At 41.3% G+C, this 17477-nt stretch overlaps 1 protein-coding gene across 5 annotated transcripts in view; it reads left to right on the top strand.

Moving 5' to 3' along the window:
• ARID3A (AT-rich interaction domain 3A) overlaps positions 1–17477 on the top strand; it is a 196781-nt gene that overhangs the window by 136521 nt on the left and 42783 nt on the right. For 4 of the 5 annotated variants that reach the window (XM_085892426.1, XM_085892425.1, XM_085892421.1 and 1 more), the window contains 3 exons: positions 14261–14444; positions 14741–14997; positions 15235–15528. In XM_085892426.1, the coding sequence (XP_085748552.1) occupies positions 14261–14444; positions 14741–14997; positions 15235–15528 (735 nt within the window). The remainder of the gene's footprint in view (positions 1–14260; positions 14445–14740; positions 14998–15234; positions 15529–17477) is intronic. The other variant, XM_085892422.1, reaches the window with a different exon arrangement.

Below are 17477 nucleotides of genomic sequence, written 5' to 3'. Positions count from 1 at the left end.
TGGCTCCACCATGACAGTGGAGAAGTTCGTATGCTGTTGGGAACTTTCTGTAATGGTGGAAAGGATGCATACAGGAAGGGATGGATTTGGGGCCTTGTCCTTTTGATCGAAGACAGAGTTCAAGATCTATGCTTTTTATTGGCAGTGTCCGACATGCCTCCAAATGGAGGGAAGGAATGGAATGGGAATTTGTAACAGACACAGACCTTGAGCAGCATCCAGCATGACTCCGTGGACTGGAGAATGATGTGTGAGTTGGGAGGTATGCCTGCGGCTCTGCTCTTGAGCTGGGATCATGGAGTGTAAGAAGTGTTGGGGGAGCCTGGTGTTGGCTTAACGGTCAAGGTGGCTGGCTTAAGATCTAGTGTCTTGAGGTCAAGCCACTGTTGAGCCGTTGAATTAACACCAGGTAGGGTTGACTCAGCCTGTCATCCTTCTGAGGTCGGCAAACTGAGTACCAGTGCACTGGTAACAGGGGCATTGCATCAGTGGCACAGTCTCACCCCCAGTCAATTAACGTTAGGCATCCTATCTAGTTCGTATAGAGATCAGTGTGAGTAGTAGTAGTAGAAGAAGAAGAGGAAGGAGAAGAAGAATAATAAAAAGAAAAGCTCAATCGGTTTATCTCCCAAACACCACCATGTTAAAGAGACACGATCAGCATTTAGCTGTTACGTGTTCATAAGGGTTTTAGGAGAGACTGGTTAGGTTTAGCTTTTAGAACAAGGAAAGATGGGTTTTTAATTTCCAATGAAAAGAAAAGAATAGAACTTGTACAACAAGGTTCTGCGGCTATCGAACATTCAGACGAAGTTGCACTTGTTTCTCTGCCTCGTGGACAATGTAATTTTTCAGACCATTTTCCGATTGTCAGATTTATTTCTCCGCTCTTTATAGTTTTTGACTAAAATACCTTCTTTCAATCAATAACAGCTCAATGAAAAGAGAACAAGGAACTGACTTTTGCTGTGCACTTGAAGTTTTTCAAACTCTCGTCTCTCTGCTGAATCTTCTGAACCTCAAGCTATCGAAAATCCACATTTACAAAATACAGGTGGCCAAATTATCTATCAGAATATTCAGCACAACCAAACATGCCTGCACCTGAGAACATAATCCAACAAGCGAAATTGTTGCCATGTTTTCAATGTTTTGTAAATTCACCGAATTTGATATAATGACACGTAGTCATGAATTACTCTGCTTTAGTGGGCTTGTCTTGAGCAAACAATGTTTATTCCTTCGTTCAACTTGCCAGACTGGTTTCTCGGTCCTTCTCTTGCTTTATATATGTGCAGTCATGTCTTGTTGCAGACATTCTACAACGGGACGTTTATGGCTCCAATGGAATCTGATACCTTATTAGCGCTACATGCCATTCTATTCCAAGAGGCATTATTATACCAATCTGTAAGTGAACTGAGTTATGAACTACACGGTGTGTTTCTATCTGAACCACATATTCAAATGAACGTGAGTTGAAGGAATGGGGGTAGGGGAGAAGGGGGGAATTTTAGTTTGATATGCTCAGATGGCGTGGAAGCAAAATTGCCAAACATTGCCTATTGAGTGATTTATATCTTTGATGTCCGGCCAGTACATTTTGAAGCATCCACCATGTTGTTTAGGTTGTTAGAAATTGATTACGTTTTGCAAGTTGTCCCATCATGTCGAGGTTAGATCAGATAGCGAAGCGCTCTGCCGTAGCTTGGCACTGGCCACAGTTTAGGCGTGCTTAAAGCGTAGCTTTCTCTATGGGGGGGGGGGGAGTAAGGTGTGAGAATGTACTAAAGCAGTATTATAAATGCTAGTAACATGTAATTTTGGTAATTTTCAGAGAATTAATGATGACACCTGACATCACTTTGGGTTGGCAGGATAGCCTCTCGGTATGCACACTTGCCTCTAAGCTGTCTACTCTGAGTTTGACTCTCACCTCAGCTATAAACCATCAACCCAGTGTTTCACAGGCAGGGTGATTCATGAAAGTATGTGCTGTCCCTTGGATGGGCATTAAACTGGGTGTCCCATTGTTATTGGTTTGATTTTTTTTTGTTTCCTTTCTTTACTTTAAAAAAAGAAAAAAAAATCATGTCTTTGTCAAGAATAAAAATACAACATTGGGATTCAATTTCCATGTCCTATAGTCTATACATAACTCATGAAACCCAAATCAATGTTCAATCAACCAACGTAAGCGAAATGAATTTGACCTCTTTCTACGAAACAAATGATTTGTTCTTCATGACCTTGGAATATTGTCAGTTTGACTTGAAATTTCAATGGAAGTCCTTGTCTCTTGACTTTATCTTTGTACATTGCATTGCTTTCTCTAAAGCAACACTGTTTAAATCAATGTGACTTTTAAATCAGTGTTTGTATCATTCTCTTTTGAGCTGCACTTAGCTCTTCAAGTTTGTTTTGTGTCTCTGTGTGTCACTTTTTCGCATCTGTCTTTACGTGTGCACATGAGGGGGTTGAACGTCTGTATTTGTATTCTTGCTGGGGTGAGTTGTGGAATTTGGCACCCCCTTTCCTCTGTACGACCACCTACCCCGTGTTAACCCCGTACACACCTCCATCCACTGCCAGCGTGCACTCACACCCCTTATTACTTCTCCACCCCCTTTAACCAAGCAAACATGGTACAGTTTACATTGGCTCAAGCCGCCTCCCTCACTCTTGCTTCTCAGTATCTGTCTTTGTCTTTAATGCTGCATCCTTCTTTCCTTTTTGCACTGAGTGTAAAGCTAGTACGTGATCTTGCAGGGATACTGCTGTTCAACAACCAAAAAGCCAGCTGGTAGAATCGTGCTGGATTACAGCTTGAATCGTTAGATCTTTTAGTACATGGTGAGCAGAATCAAGGGGTTTTTACACGGGTGAAATGGGCCGGAAGACACCTGCATGTAGTAAAAGGAACCAGACGGGTGCAGTAGCCACCATTAAACTGCCATTAAGCTTCCCCCAGCCCTCGTTCGCTCACTATTTCCCAAGCCTTTACACATTTGTCTCATCCTATACTTCTTGCACACCTCTATAGCCCTGCACCACCTACCTCCCATAAAGTAGCCTCTCTCCAGATCTTATTTTAAGAAAAAAAAAGCACGTGTGCATGCATATGTGAGTGTATGTGTGTGTGTGTGTGTGTGTGTGTGTGTGTGTGTGTGTGTGTGTGTGTGTGTGTGTGTGTGTGTATGTGCGTGTGCATGTCCACTCATTATGTTAAAGATATGCAAGGGCAGTGAAATATATTCACAATACGGTCTATTCTTCCTGTTTTTTATTTCTTTTTTCATCCGATTTGTTGTGAATATTTCTTCATATCCTACTTTACTCCTTTCTATCCTTGCCAATTGATTCGTGTGTAATTTTAGCACCCTTGCAGCTTTCAGCTTTAAGGGATGACAAGTTTTTCAAAGAAATAAAATTGCTTTCTTTTTTTGTCCCTCCATGAGATTTTAATTAACCCCTTGTGTCTTCCCGTGATGAAAGGTAGATCATCACGATGTGTTGCCCATTTGATGTAGTGCTTTATGGTATTGAGTTCTGCAAATCCTGAATAAGATTCAAATTTATAATTTTCATGTTAATCACCTCTTCTTTTGGTATTTTACCTTTGGTTATTTGAGAAGATCTCTTTGTCCACCATTACAGAGAAAAGCTGTTTCAAAGGAAAGGTTTTAGTGCCATGCACAGCATTAGCTTTGTATAAATGTAAGAAAGGTCAGGCTGTGTTTGGGGGAATCAAATCCTTGAGGAAGGATGTTTTTCGAATCATTGCCAAGTGACAGAACAAGGGGACAAGGTTTGAAAGTAAAGGAAAAATAAAGAATGGAGAGAAATATGACAGGGATATTTCATATAGAGTTGTTTGTCTGTGGATCAGTTTGCTAGGAAGAGCAGTGAATGAAGATACGGTGGATCCTTCAAATGGACATGGAGGCTAAATGAATAGAAAGGTACAGATCACTACATGATGCGTAGACATGTGGAGTTACACACTGTAGTCTGTACTTATTGTTTGAAGGCTGGTCTTCTCTGACAGTTCATGTCGAGAGTTTTTGCTCCTCTTGTTTGAATGTACTAATTTTTGTGCAATTTATTTTATTGCCTCTGTCATATCTTTGTGTCTGGATCAATCTCTCTCCTATTATTATTATTACTTTAGGGTTATTCTTGTCTCTACTTTTTACTTTTTGCAAATATGGTCTCCTTGATGCGATGGTGATGTAGATTTAAAGACCCTCGACTCATTCTTGAGCTACCCTGTAGGCCCTATTCAGTGCAATTGAATATGAGAGAGAGAGGGAGAGAGAGAGAGAGAGAGAGAGAGACAGACAGAGAGATACAGACAGACACACAGACACAGAGAGAGACCGAGACCACTGACGCCAACTATAATCATTTAGGTAATTTTGGATCACTTACTTTTACATCACTTGCACCGATGGTAATGAATGAATGCAGAGCGAGTTAATTATTGTAGAAACTGACAAGACAGTAAGTTTGACAATACAAATCGAAATTCATACATTTACTTCAACATAGCCACATAATGTTAATGGAAATGTTTTACAAGATGAGGGGTGACTTGGGTGGAGTGGGGATAGCCAGAGATGGCTGGTTTTGTCAGGGTGTGGGGCACAGAGGCTGACCAGGCTAGTCCTTATTAAATCAGGGGGGTCATTTGATCCCCCTGGCCCCGGTAATGGCCCTTTAGCCGGATTTGGCCGTAATGGCCACATTTAACGATGCCACATTTATTGGCCACAGCTTTCTGACAGAGGAGGGAAGAATTGAAGGAGAAAGTAGGGTGGGGATTGGGGGGGGGCAGTTGTGGCAGAAGATAGGGGGATTGGAGGAAGTTGAAAGAAGTTAAAGAATTGCAGATAAAATATTATTAAAAAATACAAAACAATGATTTAAAACAGCCAGAGAGCAGTGAGACACTGAACCTATAATTATAAAAACAATCCGATGTGGTATTTGCCAATGGCAGATCAATAAAACATTTAAATTATTTTGATAACCCCTTCATGTGTTGAACACTCTGGTGCTATAACTGTCCTGTCTCGATATCCCCATGCATACCTATCCCTACCCTAACTGTCCAACTCAACTCTGAGATTGCAGTAGCCAGCTGAAATAATCTCCCTTGTTCTGCTTAACATGAGGACAAGGCAAAGTTGTTAATTGAGAGCTTGTGAGGGGGTGGAAGTCAGATGGTGGGGGTGGGTGGTATAGCGCCACATAGCCGCCAACCTTTGACCCTTGTTTCTCTGACCCGGGCGGCCATTAATCACGATCTGTCAGGCTCCGCTCGTTCATCAAGGTCCTGACAAGCTGTTTGGCCCAGATTCAGGCTCTGTGGGCTGTGTGTTTTCTCTGCTTCTGCACAGCCACCCCATGCCCTTTTTGTGCCAGATCGCGTCTCTCTGGCACAAGGGCCTCGCTCTGGGCTGCTGACTGTCTTTGACGCGTCACAGGGATGCAAAAGCAAAATAATTTGGGGGAAAGACAGACTCCCAGATTTTTCTTCTACCTATCCCTCCCACCACCCCCCCCTGCCTTTGTCAAAATGTGACTAGGTTGGTCAAAATGTAAGAAAAGTGAATAGGTGGTTGGGATGAAAGGTCAAGGAGATTGGGCAAGGCAAATGAACATCATGGGTTGTGAGTGTTTAGCAGGAAAAGCAACCTAAAACATACCCTCATCCTTGGTAAGGAACAAAATAATCTCACTTTCACTCTCTGACCTTGATATAAAAAAAAAATTGCAATTTTTTTTATCTTACCTTGAATGTTTAGCTGTGCATGCTGGGAATTCTGAAGACCTGTGTCATCCATTTGATGATTTTGGAAATCTGTCTTTCCACTGTGCATCACTTGAAGTGAAAACAATTTGGAACCATGTTATTCTGTTCTTCTTCCACCTCCTCCACCCTCCCCACCAATTGCCTGTGATTACCTTCCTTTCTGAACAATTTCCTAACAGCATCACTCTCACCCCCCCCCCCCTCCTAAAATCCCCTCCTGAGTTACTTTTCTCATGAAAGTTTTTTATTTTTTTATTTTAAAGGGGTTTTGTGTCCAATCTCTGGGCAGGATTTACCCAGATGATGCAATATAAACTGCCAGGCCATTCCACCAGTGGGATTTTAAGCGAGGCCGGAGTGAGTGGAAGAGAAATGGGACATACATTTGGCTATATTCAAGCAGGATTTGGGGTTAATTATATCTGTACTGTGTTGCTGTTTTTAGTAGTTAGTCTCCATCCCTTGGAGATAATGGTGGGCAAGTGGGCACACGTCACTCGGCATGCACATGAGGCTTTCTGGTCACGTGGTCGCAAGCTTTGCTGAGTGGCCAGTGCCAATGTAACCAGGTCTGTGATAGGGGTTGTGGTTTATAATTAGGTTAGAGGTTAATGCTCAGTTGCTGGTCTGTGATAAAGTTAGGGAGTTTGCTTCAAGTTAGTGTTTGGGTTCAGACTGGAATTTTTGGATTAGTGACAGTTCCCTTTCTGAAGTATTAAACTCATGCTATGATTACAAGGGAAGCTTTATTGTCATGGTTTTGGGTGAACATTTCATTGATGATTACCTCGGCCATCGAAGGTGAAAGAGGTTATGTTTTCACCCATGTTTGCCTGTTTGTCTGTGTGCAGGATATCTCAAAAAGTTGTGGATGGACATGCTGGGTCGGTGTGTAACAAGGACGAACTGATTAGATTTTGGTGAAGATCCGGATCCTTGAAATTTTTTTTTGTAATTTTTCACCATTGAGAGATTGAGCCAAAAAATGATATATAGCACGATGTCTCAAAAAGTTGTGGATGGATTTGGACGAAACTTGGTAAGCAGGTTGGGTGTGTGGCAAGGAAGAATTGATTCAATTTTGGTGAAGATCAGAATCCAGATCCGGATAGGAGAATTATTTAATTTTTAAAGTGATTCCAAGTATATTGGTTAGTCGATTTTGTTATTCTGTCTGTCTGTCTGTCTGTCCTGTTTGTCACCTACAGGTCGCAATTTTAAACCGATCTTCACGAAACTTCATCACATGGTAGAGTTTGTCATACAGAAGAAGCCTATTGTTTTTGAGGTCAAAAGGTCAAAAGGTCAACATAGGCCAAAAGTCAACAACTTAGGTGAGATTTCTAAAATTGCCAATTTTCATCCGATTGACTTGAAATTTGAAGAGGAATTGCCTTTCAGGTCATTGAATTCAACCACCAATTATTTTGGAGGTCAAATTAGTTTTATGGATTTTGCAAGTGTCATGCTCTGCATGACGTCGTCTTCTTGTTTGTTTGTTTGTCTGTCTGTCTGCTGGTTTGTTTGTCTGCACAGAACTTTCGTGTTTTTATCCGCAACCACTTGTCGGATTTGGACTAAATGTTCACCATTGGTGCGACTACTCATGTAGATTGTTTAATGTTAATTATGATGTCATAGGTCACATGGTGTGGGAGCCATGTCTGAAAAATGGGGAAAAATTGGACCTCTTTATCTCTGAAACCGCCCCAAGGAAAAAATTGAAACTTGGCACGTAGCAACTTCTCATCGGGAATGAGTGTGATTTTTATGATGTCATAGGTCCCTTCGTTATGATGTCATAATTGCATATGGAGAATGCGACATCTGATCAGTATGAAAATTTTTGATGGTCTCCTAGGGATGAAATGGTCCACCAAATTTTTTTGATGAAGCCATCGGTCATGTGATTGGGCATCCATATTGTTTAAAAAAACATTCAAAAATATTTTCTGAAATGGCTGAACAGATCAAGGCGAAACTTTGCACATACGACCGTCTATGCACGAGGAACAAAAGGTTCATACATATGATGTCATACGTCACATGGTTTGAACAGCCATATTGGATTTACCTAAAATATATAAACATCTTCTCCAGAACAGCTGGACAGATCGAGGGGAAACTTCACAAAAATATTTCCCAACTCAAATGTGAACAAGATCGATAAGGAATAATTGGTGTCACATGGTTTGGCAGCCATATTGGATTTAAGAAAAATATTAAATAATGTTTTCTTTGAAACCCCTTAATCAATCGACGTCAAACTTCATAATTGTGATCTCGTATTGATGTTGAATATACGTTTTAAATTTCACCCTTATCAGACACATGGTCTGGCAGCCGGAATTATTTAAATTTTTGATGTGGTTTTTTTTTTCTTGATTTTTTTTGAATGAGACTCACCTGGCTGTGCCTGGATGGGTTTGAGAGTAGAGAAGTAGAAGCTGAAATGTGAATCATATCCAAGTTCCTCCTGATGATTTCATCTTTGCTTTTTGCTTGTTTGGTTCTCCTCATTACTCCAATGCAAGATTGTACCTATTTGGTCTTCCATTTGATCTGAATTGAATTTATTTTAACCCATTCTAAATGCAGTTGAATAATGAATAATAATTTTTAAAAACCCATCATTGGTCAGGGTCAGATGTCCGATCAAAGCGGGATTGCATCAAAGCAGGATGTCTTGGTACCCGGTCATCACTGCCAGCAGTTATAAAGTGGCAGTTCTAATTAATTATGTAACACACCAGTTCACAAACACCATACAACACACCACACTAAAGAAGTCTTGGTGAGGGCCAACAATCTCTGATTGCTCTTTTTCTTGTTTTCTTGTTACCCTCGCCAAAGGAAAGGGTATTGCATTTTGGGTCAATTTGTTTGCCTATCTGTCTGTTTGTTTGTTTGTTACTTGCAAGATTGAAGATTTTTCAAGTACATTGGTCAGTCGATTTTGTTATTCTGTCTGTCTGTCTGTCTGCCAATTGCCTGCAGGCCAGAAATTTAATCCGACCTTCACGAAACGTCACCACATTGTAGAGTTTGGCATAAGCAAGAAGCCTATTGTTCTTGAGGTCATAAGGTCAAAAGGTCAAAATAGGCCAGAGGTCAACAACTTAGGTGAGATTTCTAAAATCATAAATTTTGATCTCATTGAGTTGAAAATTGAAGATTTATATTGCAGGTCACTGAATTCAACCACCAATTATTTTTGAGGTCAACATAGGCCATAAGGTCAACATAGGACAAATTTCTAAAATTGTCAGTTTTCATCTGATTGACTTGAAATTTGAAGTGGAATTGCAGATTTGGTGATTGAATTCAACCACCAATTATTGTTCAGGTCAAATTTGTTTTATGGATTTTGCAAGTATCGTGCTCTGCGCGTCTTTTTCTTGTTTGTTGATCCGCAAAGAACTTTCGTGTTTTTCTCCGCATCCGCTTGTCGGATTGAGATTAAATTTTCACCATTGCTGCAATTACTCATGTGGAATGTTATAATGATAATCATGTCATAGGTCACGTGGTGTGGCAGCCATGTTGAAAAAACAGAAAACATTGGACCTCTGTATTGCTGAAACCACACCAAGGAAAACATTGAAACTTGGCCCAGAGCAAATACTCCTTAAGTGGAATGAGGGTGATTTATTATGACATCATAGGACATAGGTGCCTTATTTATGACGTTATTATTGCAAATGTAGAACGCGACATCCGATCAGTATGAAAATTTTTGAGGGTCATCTCGGGATAAAATGGTCCACAAAATTTTTTTGATGACATCATCGGTCACTTGATTCGGCAGCCATATTGTTTAAAAAACAAAAATAATCAAAAAAACACCTTCAAAAATCTTCTTCTCTGAAATGGCTGAACATATCAAGGTGAATCGTCACACGTATGACCGCCTATCCATGAGGAACAAAAAAGTTCTCACATTTGACATCATCAGTCACATGGTTTGGCAGCCATATTGGATTTACCCTAAAACATATAAAAATCTTCTCCTGAAACAGCTGGACAGATCAAAGGAAAACTTCACATAAATGTTCCTCAGTGCATGGGTGTACAAGATTGTTAAGGAATAATTGATGTCACATGGGTTGGCAGCCATATTGGATTGAAGAAAAATATTAAATAATGTTTTCTCTGGAACTGCTTCATCAATCAATGTGAAACTTCATAATTATGATGTAGTTGTGATGTGGAGTAAATGTTTTAAATTTCAGTTTGATCAGACACATGGTCTGGCAGCCAGAATTATTTAATTTTTTGATGTGGGTTTTTGTTTTTACATAAGGCTCACTTGGTTGTTCCTGGATTTGTTTTTTTTTAAGGTTGAAGGGTTAACAGCTGAAATGTGAATCCTATCCTGGTTCCTCCTGATGACTTCATTTTTCTTTTTGCTTATTTATGTTCCTTCTGATTACTCCAATACAGGACAATACCTATTTGGTCTTCTATTTGATCTGAATTGAACTTATTTTAATCCCATTCTAAATTCAATTGAATAGTAATAAAAAAACGTCATGGGGCAGGGTCAGGTGTCCGATCAAAGCGGGGTTCCATCAAAGAGGGATGTCTTGGTACCCGGTCATCACTGCCAGCAGTTATAAAGTAGCAGTTCTAGTTATGTCTCTTATTAATTATGCAACACACCAATACACAAACGCAACACAATATACACCACACAAAACAAGTCCTGGCGAGGGTCTGCAATCTCTGATTGCTCTTTTACTTGTTCAAAAATGTATTGGGCCTGATATGTTCTCGTGGATCAGGTATTAATTGGCAGAGGTATGCGCTCGACCAAGTGCCCTTCTAGGTAGTTTTGTTTTTGGGTCATCTGTGTGTTGTTGTTCTTTTGACTTGCATTCATATTGTGGGTGTGTTTTTGTTTGTGGGTTTCTTTAGAAGTGAAACATCGTTGAGGGTAGGGTTCATAGGTGCTCATTTGGATTGACTAAATCACAGCCACCCTATGTTTCAAAAGCAGGAGGTTGAGTCTTAGCAGTGTTTGTGTGTGTGTGTGTGTGTGTGTGTGTGTGTGTGTGTGTGTGTGTGTGCGTGCGCGCGCAGTGGTGGTTTGAGTGCTATCTACCGCCATCTCGGAGATGTTGAGTTTTCTTTGCGATGTTGAAGGAGCGAGGTGAGGTTTTGTGGTCAAGCAAAGAGATCAATATTGGTTTGTGTACTCTTTGCAGACCAGAAAGCAAAGTTCAAACACAACTATAAAGCCATGGATTGCTGATCTGATGAGGTACCCAGTACACACTTAATGGAAAGCTTGTTGCTATCCTTCCTTTTATTATGTTTGTCTGTCTGGATTTATTTTTTTATCTATTTAGTTTATTACAAATTTCCTATTTATTTTGTTTATTACCACATACGACTCAAGGTAAAATTTTGGTGCAAAGTGTACACCAGCAAAAATTCACGTCTCCATTTGATGTCTTTGACATTATCGTGATATAATAATTCTAATAAAATGCATTTATCATTATTTTAGGAATTGCCATCATATTTCATGTTAATAAAAAGAAATTTTACTCTTAATTTACCTTTTTATGATGTAATAATTTTTACTCTTTCGGAAAATCTTTTTGTGCTTTCATGCCAGTCTTCCGCTCCAGAATTGAGTGCAATTATAAGATACGGTGGAAGACACTCGCACGATCCATTTTAGATGCACGAGCTTCACTTGGTCAGGGAGAGTGGGTGGCCAAATATCTCTGATGGGTGTTGTCTTTTGGGTTTGATGAGGCCACCCTACAGTTCTCTTATACCGGTCCAAACCTCCCGTCGACACCCCGACCCCCAATCTCCTCCTGCTCCTCCCCACCTCTCAACTCCTTATCCCTTTCCTGGGCTGGCCGTAAGCCGAGCGGTCCCATTACGAGGTGCGGGGTGAGGAGATTAGGCTGGAAGATTGTGTGAGTCGTTTTGCCGCCGGGCAGCCATTGTAAGAGCAGAAGCCGGCGCCATGGCGATTGTGATCATAAGGGAGTGGGAGGGTGAGGTTGGGGGTCATCCTGAGAAGGGAGGAGAATAGGGTTTATGGAGGAGGTGACGTTTTCTTACTATTTGGCCTGTCATTCCTCTACTGCAGTAAAATATATTATCTTTCTCTATCATGCTTTTTAATTGTACCCATATCGTTCTTTTTGTTTGTGTCTGGATTGGGGACAATCTGACTTGACGATAGGGAAGTCAGGTTGTCCTAACAACCAGATGCAACAATCAAGATAGCAGGGGTCGCTGTAGGACTGTAACTTCGACCATCCTAAACTCGTCAGAATTTGCAGTACTCTGACCATTTCAACATCCTTTTTATTTCTTCTGATCACCTCCTGTCTGTGTATGCCATACAGCATGAATAGTAAACATAGGGTGAATGTCAGTTCATAGAAACAATGAACACATCGTGATATGTGTACCCATCAAAACAACCAACGTCACAAGTAATCCACCTTAACAAGGATTACCCCTTTCATTAAAGCTCACACGGTTTTATTATCTCTGTCTATCCCTCTGAGACAAGTGGGTGACTGCCCACGTGATACCTGGCTGGTCTCGTGAAGAGGAATGCTGTTGGTTCTATTTGTCTTTGCGATGGATTTCATCTGAGTTACTGCCTGGTGAAGCAAGAGCGGCAGGCCGTAAATCTCACATTGGGCACATTGAAGGCATCACACACGGACCTTTCACGCCTTTGGATTCTTACAGCTTTTTTGTGACCAGTTGCGTTAATTAGAGATTGAACCGAAAGGTCGTTGTCAGTTGGCCGAGCTTGTCTTCTCTACAGACTGAACCTTCAAAACCCAGTCAAAGTCCAATTCAATTAACTGAGTGATAATGAGGTTTAAGGGGAGTCGAGGTGAGGTGGGGTGGGGAAGAGGAGGGAGTGGGGATGCAGAGGTGAGGGCCTGTATTATGGGGCAAGGACATTTCACATACATTCAGGCTTACATTCATCGTTTGATAAATTTCTGTCAAGGTTCATGACAGAACTGTAATAAATAATTGGTCAGAAGGAGGGGACCATGAGTTTTTGATGATGTTTCGGTGAATCGATAAGCCTGGTGTTGGCTTAGCGGTTAGGGTGGCTGGCTTGGGATCTTATGGTCCTGAGTTTGAGCCGTGTTGGCTTCTGAATTAACACCTGGTGGGGTTCTGAGGTTGGCAAATTCAGTACCAGTGAACTTGTATAGGGGCACAGCATCAGTGGCATAGTTGTGCCCCAACAAAATGATAGCTACCTGGCATCAAACCTGCCATGTGCAAGAAGAGGAAGGTGAATTGATGGGATGGCCTTCTCAATAATTTGACTTCTGCAATGTATCTTTTCCTTTTACATTGAGCTTTGTAGGAATTCTTTAAAATGCGATGTGTGTCATTTTCACAAGCAGGTCAGTTGAATATTTTTTAAAACATTATAAAAGGGTTTTGTCTCCTCTCACAAGCCATGTTGCATTTCTGTTGTAATTTCCTCACAGTTAGCAGAAGGTTTTCATTGTCAATATTTTGCTCTTCCTCAATATTGTTTCCGAGTTGCAGTGGAAGATTTAGTGAGTGAAAGTTGATGTATATCCTTTGAAAATCGGTCTGTATAATAATTGAACCACTACTCATTTGAACCTGCAATACGAGCAATAATATGGCAAAAATAATCTGCTGAGCCGACGATATGGTAAGATGTGCCACCAGCCAGTCAGGTGGCAGTTTCACATATCGCTGTGGTTACAAACGGACGGTGAAAACCAAGAACAAAGAAATCGGTTTGCAAGAATGATCTGCAAACTTGAGGACAGCACATGTCACGAGTGCAAGTGATTGCCTTCCATTGATTGCAGGTTCAAATAAGTGGGAATAAATTATAGAAATGACAGACATTTGATATTTTATGGAAGACCGCAGTTGCGTGGCTTGTGAGAGCGAACGATTGATACAGAGTGGAACACGAAATGATGCGGGTTGGTAAGCAGTAAATGGTGGTGGCAGATTTCTGCATGGAATCGCAGGAAAATCTTATGGAGAATCTTTTTGTGGAAATTAAATAAACAAATTATCTACAGTTTGTGATCTGGTTGCCCCTCCCCTCCCCCGTTTCCTCTTGTCAATCCAATTAACTGTTGCTTCATTGAATATGAGACCGTGGTCTTATTAGCCCCACTCATCGATGGAAAGTTAATGGATGAAATTAATTGTAACAATAGTTTTGTCACATTGAAAATATTCACGACAGACAAATGTCCAAAAATTTTTTGTTCATGTTTGATGAATGCATTGTTGCTTTGTGTTTCTGAAATATTTTCATTCACAATTATAAATGTGTCATCATTTTGTGGGACAACCGGGTACGATCAAATGCTTGCACCTCGATGGTCCTTCTGGCCAAACAAGCAAATTCTGAGCTTTTTTGCCCTCTTGTTATCCGAGGAACCCCAGTGAACCGCATTCCGATAATGGCGAAGCAAGTCCTGGATCTGTTCACTCTCTATAAGCTGGTGACTGACAAAGGGGGTCTGGTAGAAGTCATCAATAAAAAGATCTGGCGGGAAATCACAAAAGGCCTCAACCTTCCGACCTCTATCACGAGTGCCGCCTTCACCCTACGGACTCAGTAAGCCTGAGATTCTCTTGTTATTTCCTCATTGCTTCACCACACCATGAAAGTGACCCACCATTTTAATAATAACTCATAATTTAGCTGATATCTGTACCCTCAGTAAAGCTTTCATCTTAATGTCAACCTGAAGAGGAAACTTGATGTTAGGCTCAGCTAACCAATCAGTTCTCTCACTTCCTTTTTTATTTAATTATTAACTTCCTGTTCAAAATCACAAAGTCCTGTTTTCTCATAGGCAGCTTCTCATTGCTTCATAATTTCCACCTCCACTCTGTCCACCTGCATTCCAGGTACATGAAGTATCTGTACCCATACGAGTGTGAAAGGAAAGGACTAAGCTCCCCCGCTGAGCTGCAGGCCGCCATTGATAGCAACCGGCGAGAGGGTAGGCGGCCCAGCTTTGCCTCTCCACTGTTCGGTTACCCTCCACCACCTGGACCATCCCCCACGGCCGGCCTCAGCACCACCCGACTGCATTTGCCTGGTCTTGGAAATACGCCCAGCAATGGGACGCACTTGTCCCCAGGGCCACCCCCTCTCAAAAAAGGTATGATAGTGATGCAAAAAGTTGTGGGTTTATGGTCATAACTCTATATTCAGTCAGTCACATTCAGTGCAGTATTTGTCAGAATTGTACATTCATGCATCGCGACAATTAAAAATCTGAACCTAAATGTTGTCAATTCTGGTTATAGCATCCAAATCGGTATGTGATGAAAGTATACCGAATGGTGTTTTTGACTCGTCCCTTTTCTCTTTCTTTCACCCTTCTCTTTAACCCCAGAAGAGGACTGCCCTCTTTCCTCACCTCGTCTAAACCACCCAATAGCTCTCAGTAACCAGCACCCAGCAACTATGACGCAGGCCCAAGCCCAGGCCCAGGCCCAGGCATTAGGGCAGCTTCGTGAGAAGCTGGAGGCTGGGGAACCACCAGAAAAGAAAATGGCTGCTGCAGCAGCCTCAGTTGCTATGGCAATGGCTGCAGAGGAGCAACAGCGGTTGATGCAGCAACTACTGCAGCAGAACCTTTTAGCCGTGGCTTCCCAGTTACCCATGAGTATCAAGATCAACAGTCGAGGTTGGTTCCTTGTCATCAAACCTTGTTAATCGTGTACAGATCGTAGTTAAAGGACTTCCTTGTTGCATTAAATACTTTCTAGAACAGAATTGAGATAAAACTTGAGCTGAAGCAACAGATGTCCTCTCAATGGGATATGTCTGCAAGACAGTAGAAATGTGCGCTCATCGCAGAGCTATGAGGATATGGGAGTCGTGATTGATAAGGCATGTGGTGTGCTTCGAGCAGATTATATCTGGGTAAAGTCCAGATGAGTAGCAATTAAAGCAAAAAATAACAACTGCAGGACCCTGAGAAGCAGTATTGTGCAATAAGGGTTGATATTGGGAAGACTTCCTAAATTTGGACTTGGTATCAAAAACTTAAGACTTTTTTTTTAACCGCAAAGGGCCAGTATGTTGCAATTATGAGATGAGCATAGCGTAGGAAGCCTAAAATTTATTGGATGGAACACTACCAATCCCATCAGAACATGGAAGCAATTCAGAAGAGTCAAGTGTGTTTCGTACTTGCGTGGTTGTCATTTGCGGGTGATATTGGTTGATGGACAGCAAAACAGCTCAGTCGGTAGCGTTCTCGCCTGCAAGTCCGACTGGTCATATATTTGCTCTCCCGTGGAGTGAAATTTTACTTTAAAACTGCTATCCAAAGTGCACTGCTGGTGAGGGAGAGGACAATGCATCTTGGAGCAGCCATCCTCTGGATGAGGAAATAAGGCCAGCTCACCTGTATGCATTTAGACGGTGTGAAGTAAAGATCCTATCATATCACTTGAAAAGAGTAGGCCATTGTGTGCCAGGTCCCTGGCTAAATTCTTTGCCGAGAGATTCAATAGGATATGCAAGTGAATTATAACAAGTACAAAAAGACATAAAATGTCATAGCTCCCATTGTTTTAGTAATTTTGCTGGATGGAGTTAAAGGGCTAGCCCATATTTATGTACAACTAAAATGGCCACCAGTCGGCCATCTTTGATCAGATTGCAAAATAAAGTGAGGGGCGGGTGTATGCCATCATGCACTGTGTTTGTGCTAAGTTTGAACAAAATCGGACCGTGTATGTCTGAGAAATTGTTCGGGACACATTTAAGTAACAAAATGGCCACCAATCGGCCATATTGGATCTAATCTCGATAAGAAATGAATGGTATATGTATACCATCACGTGTTAGTGGGGCAACTTAGCTAAATATAGCATAACAATTGTGCATTTTGTGAGGAAAGCACCAAATTTGGCACACACTAGTAGCCTATCATATTATGAACAGATTTGGATATTGGACCATCTCAAATTTTTGATGGCAGTGGAAAATGGCTGCCACAGCCATCAGCGGCTGAATTTGAGATAGCCCAATATCCAAATCTGTTCATAATAAGAGAGGCTACTAGTGTGCCAAATTTGGTGCTTTCCTCACAAAATGCACAATTGTTATGCTAAGTTGCCCCACTATGTTGTCTTTGTGCCAAGTGAGAATAAAATCAGTCTGTACGTGCCTGAGAAATGGTTGACGTGTTCGAAACCTGTTTTTTTCCTTTTTACAACTAAAATGGCCACCAATCGGCCATCTTGAATCTGATCTCGGAGAAAAAAAAATGACGTCCATATGATCTCGAAGAAAAGTATGAATAAAATCGGTCTATACATGTCCGAGATATGATTGCGGACGCACATACGCACGCACGGACTCGAAAATCGAGACCAAATCCATAAGCCCCCTTTTCGGATTAAGTCCAAAGGGGGCTAAAAAGGGATATCGATGTTAAGCTAGATGACGTTAATGGTTAGAGATGGCTTAGAGCAGCGAAGATAAGTGAATTTACGGATGAAGTCTCAATGGGTACGGAAAAATCACAGCCATGATGGGCCAAATGGCCTATCCCTGTGTGTCAAAGTTTCCTTGGAAATTTACTTTCGTATAAACCTCGTAACGTCTTTCAAACATTGCAAA

Source organism: Eptatretus burgeri, chromosome 8 (assembly GCF_056783735.1).
Source record: "Eptatretus burgeri isolate ZD-2024b chromosome 8, Ebu_testis_v1, whole genome shotgun sequence".
In the NCBI taxonomy this organism is placed as follows: domain Eukaryota; kingdom Metazoa; phylum Chordata; class Myxini; order Myxiniformes; family Myxinidae; genus Eptatretus; species Eptatretus burgeri.
Note: the sequence above shows the minus strand (reverse complement) of the source record. Positions and strands in the feature narration are given on the sequence as shown.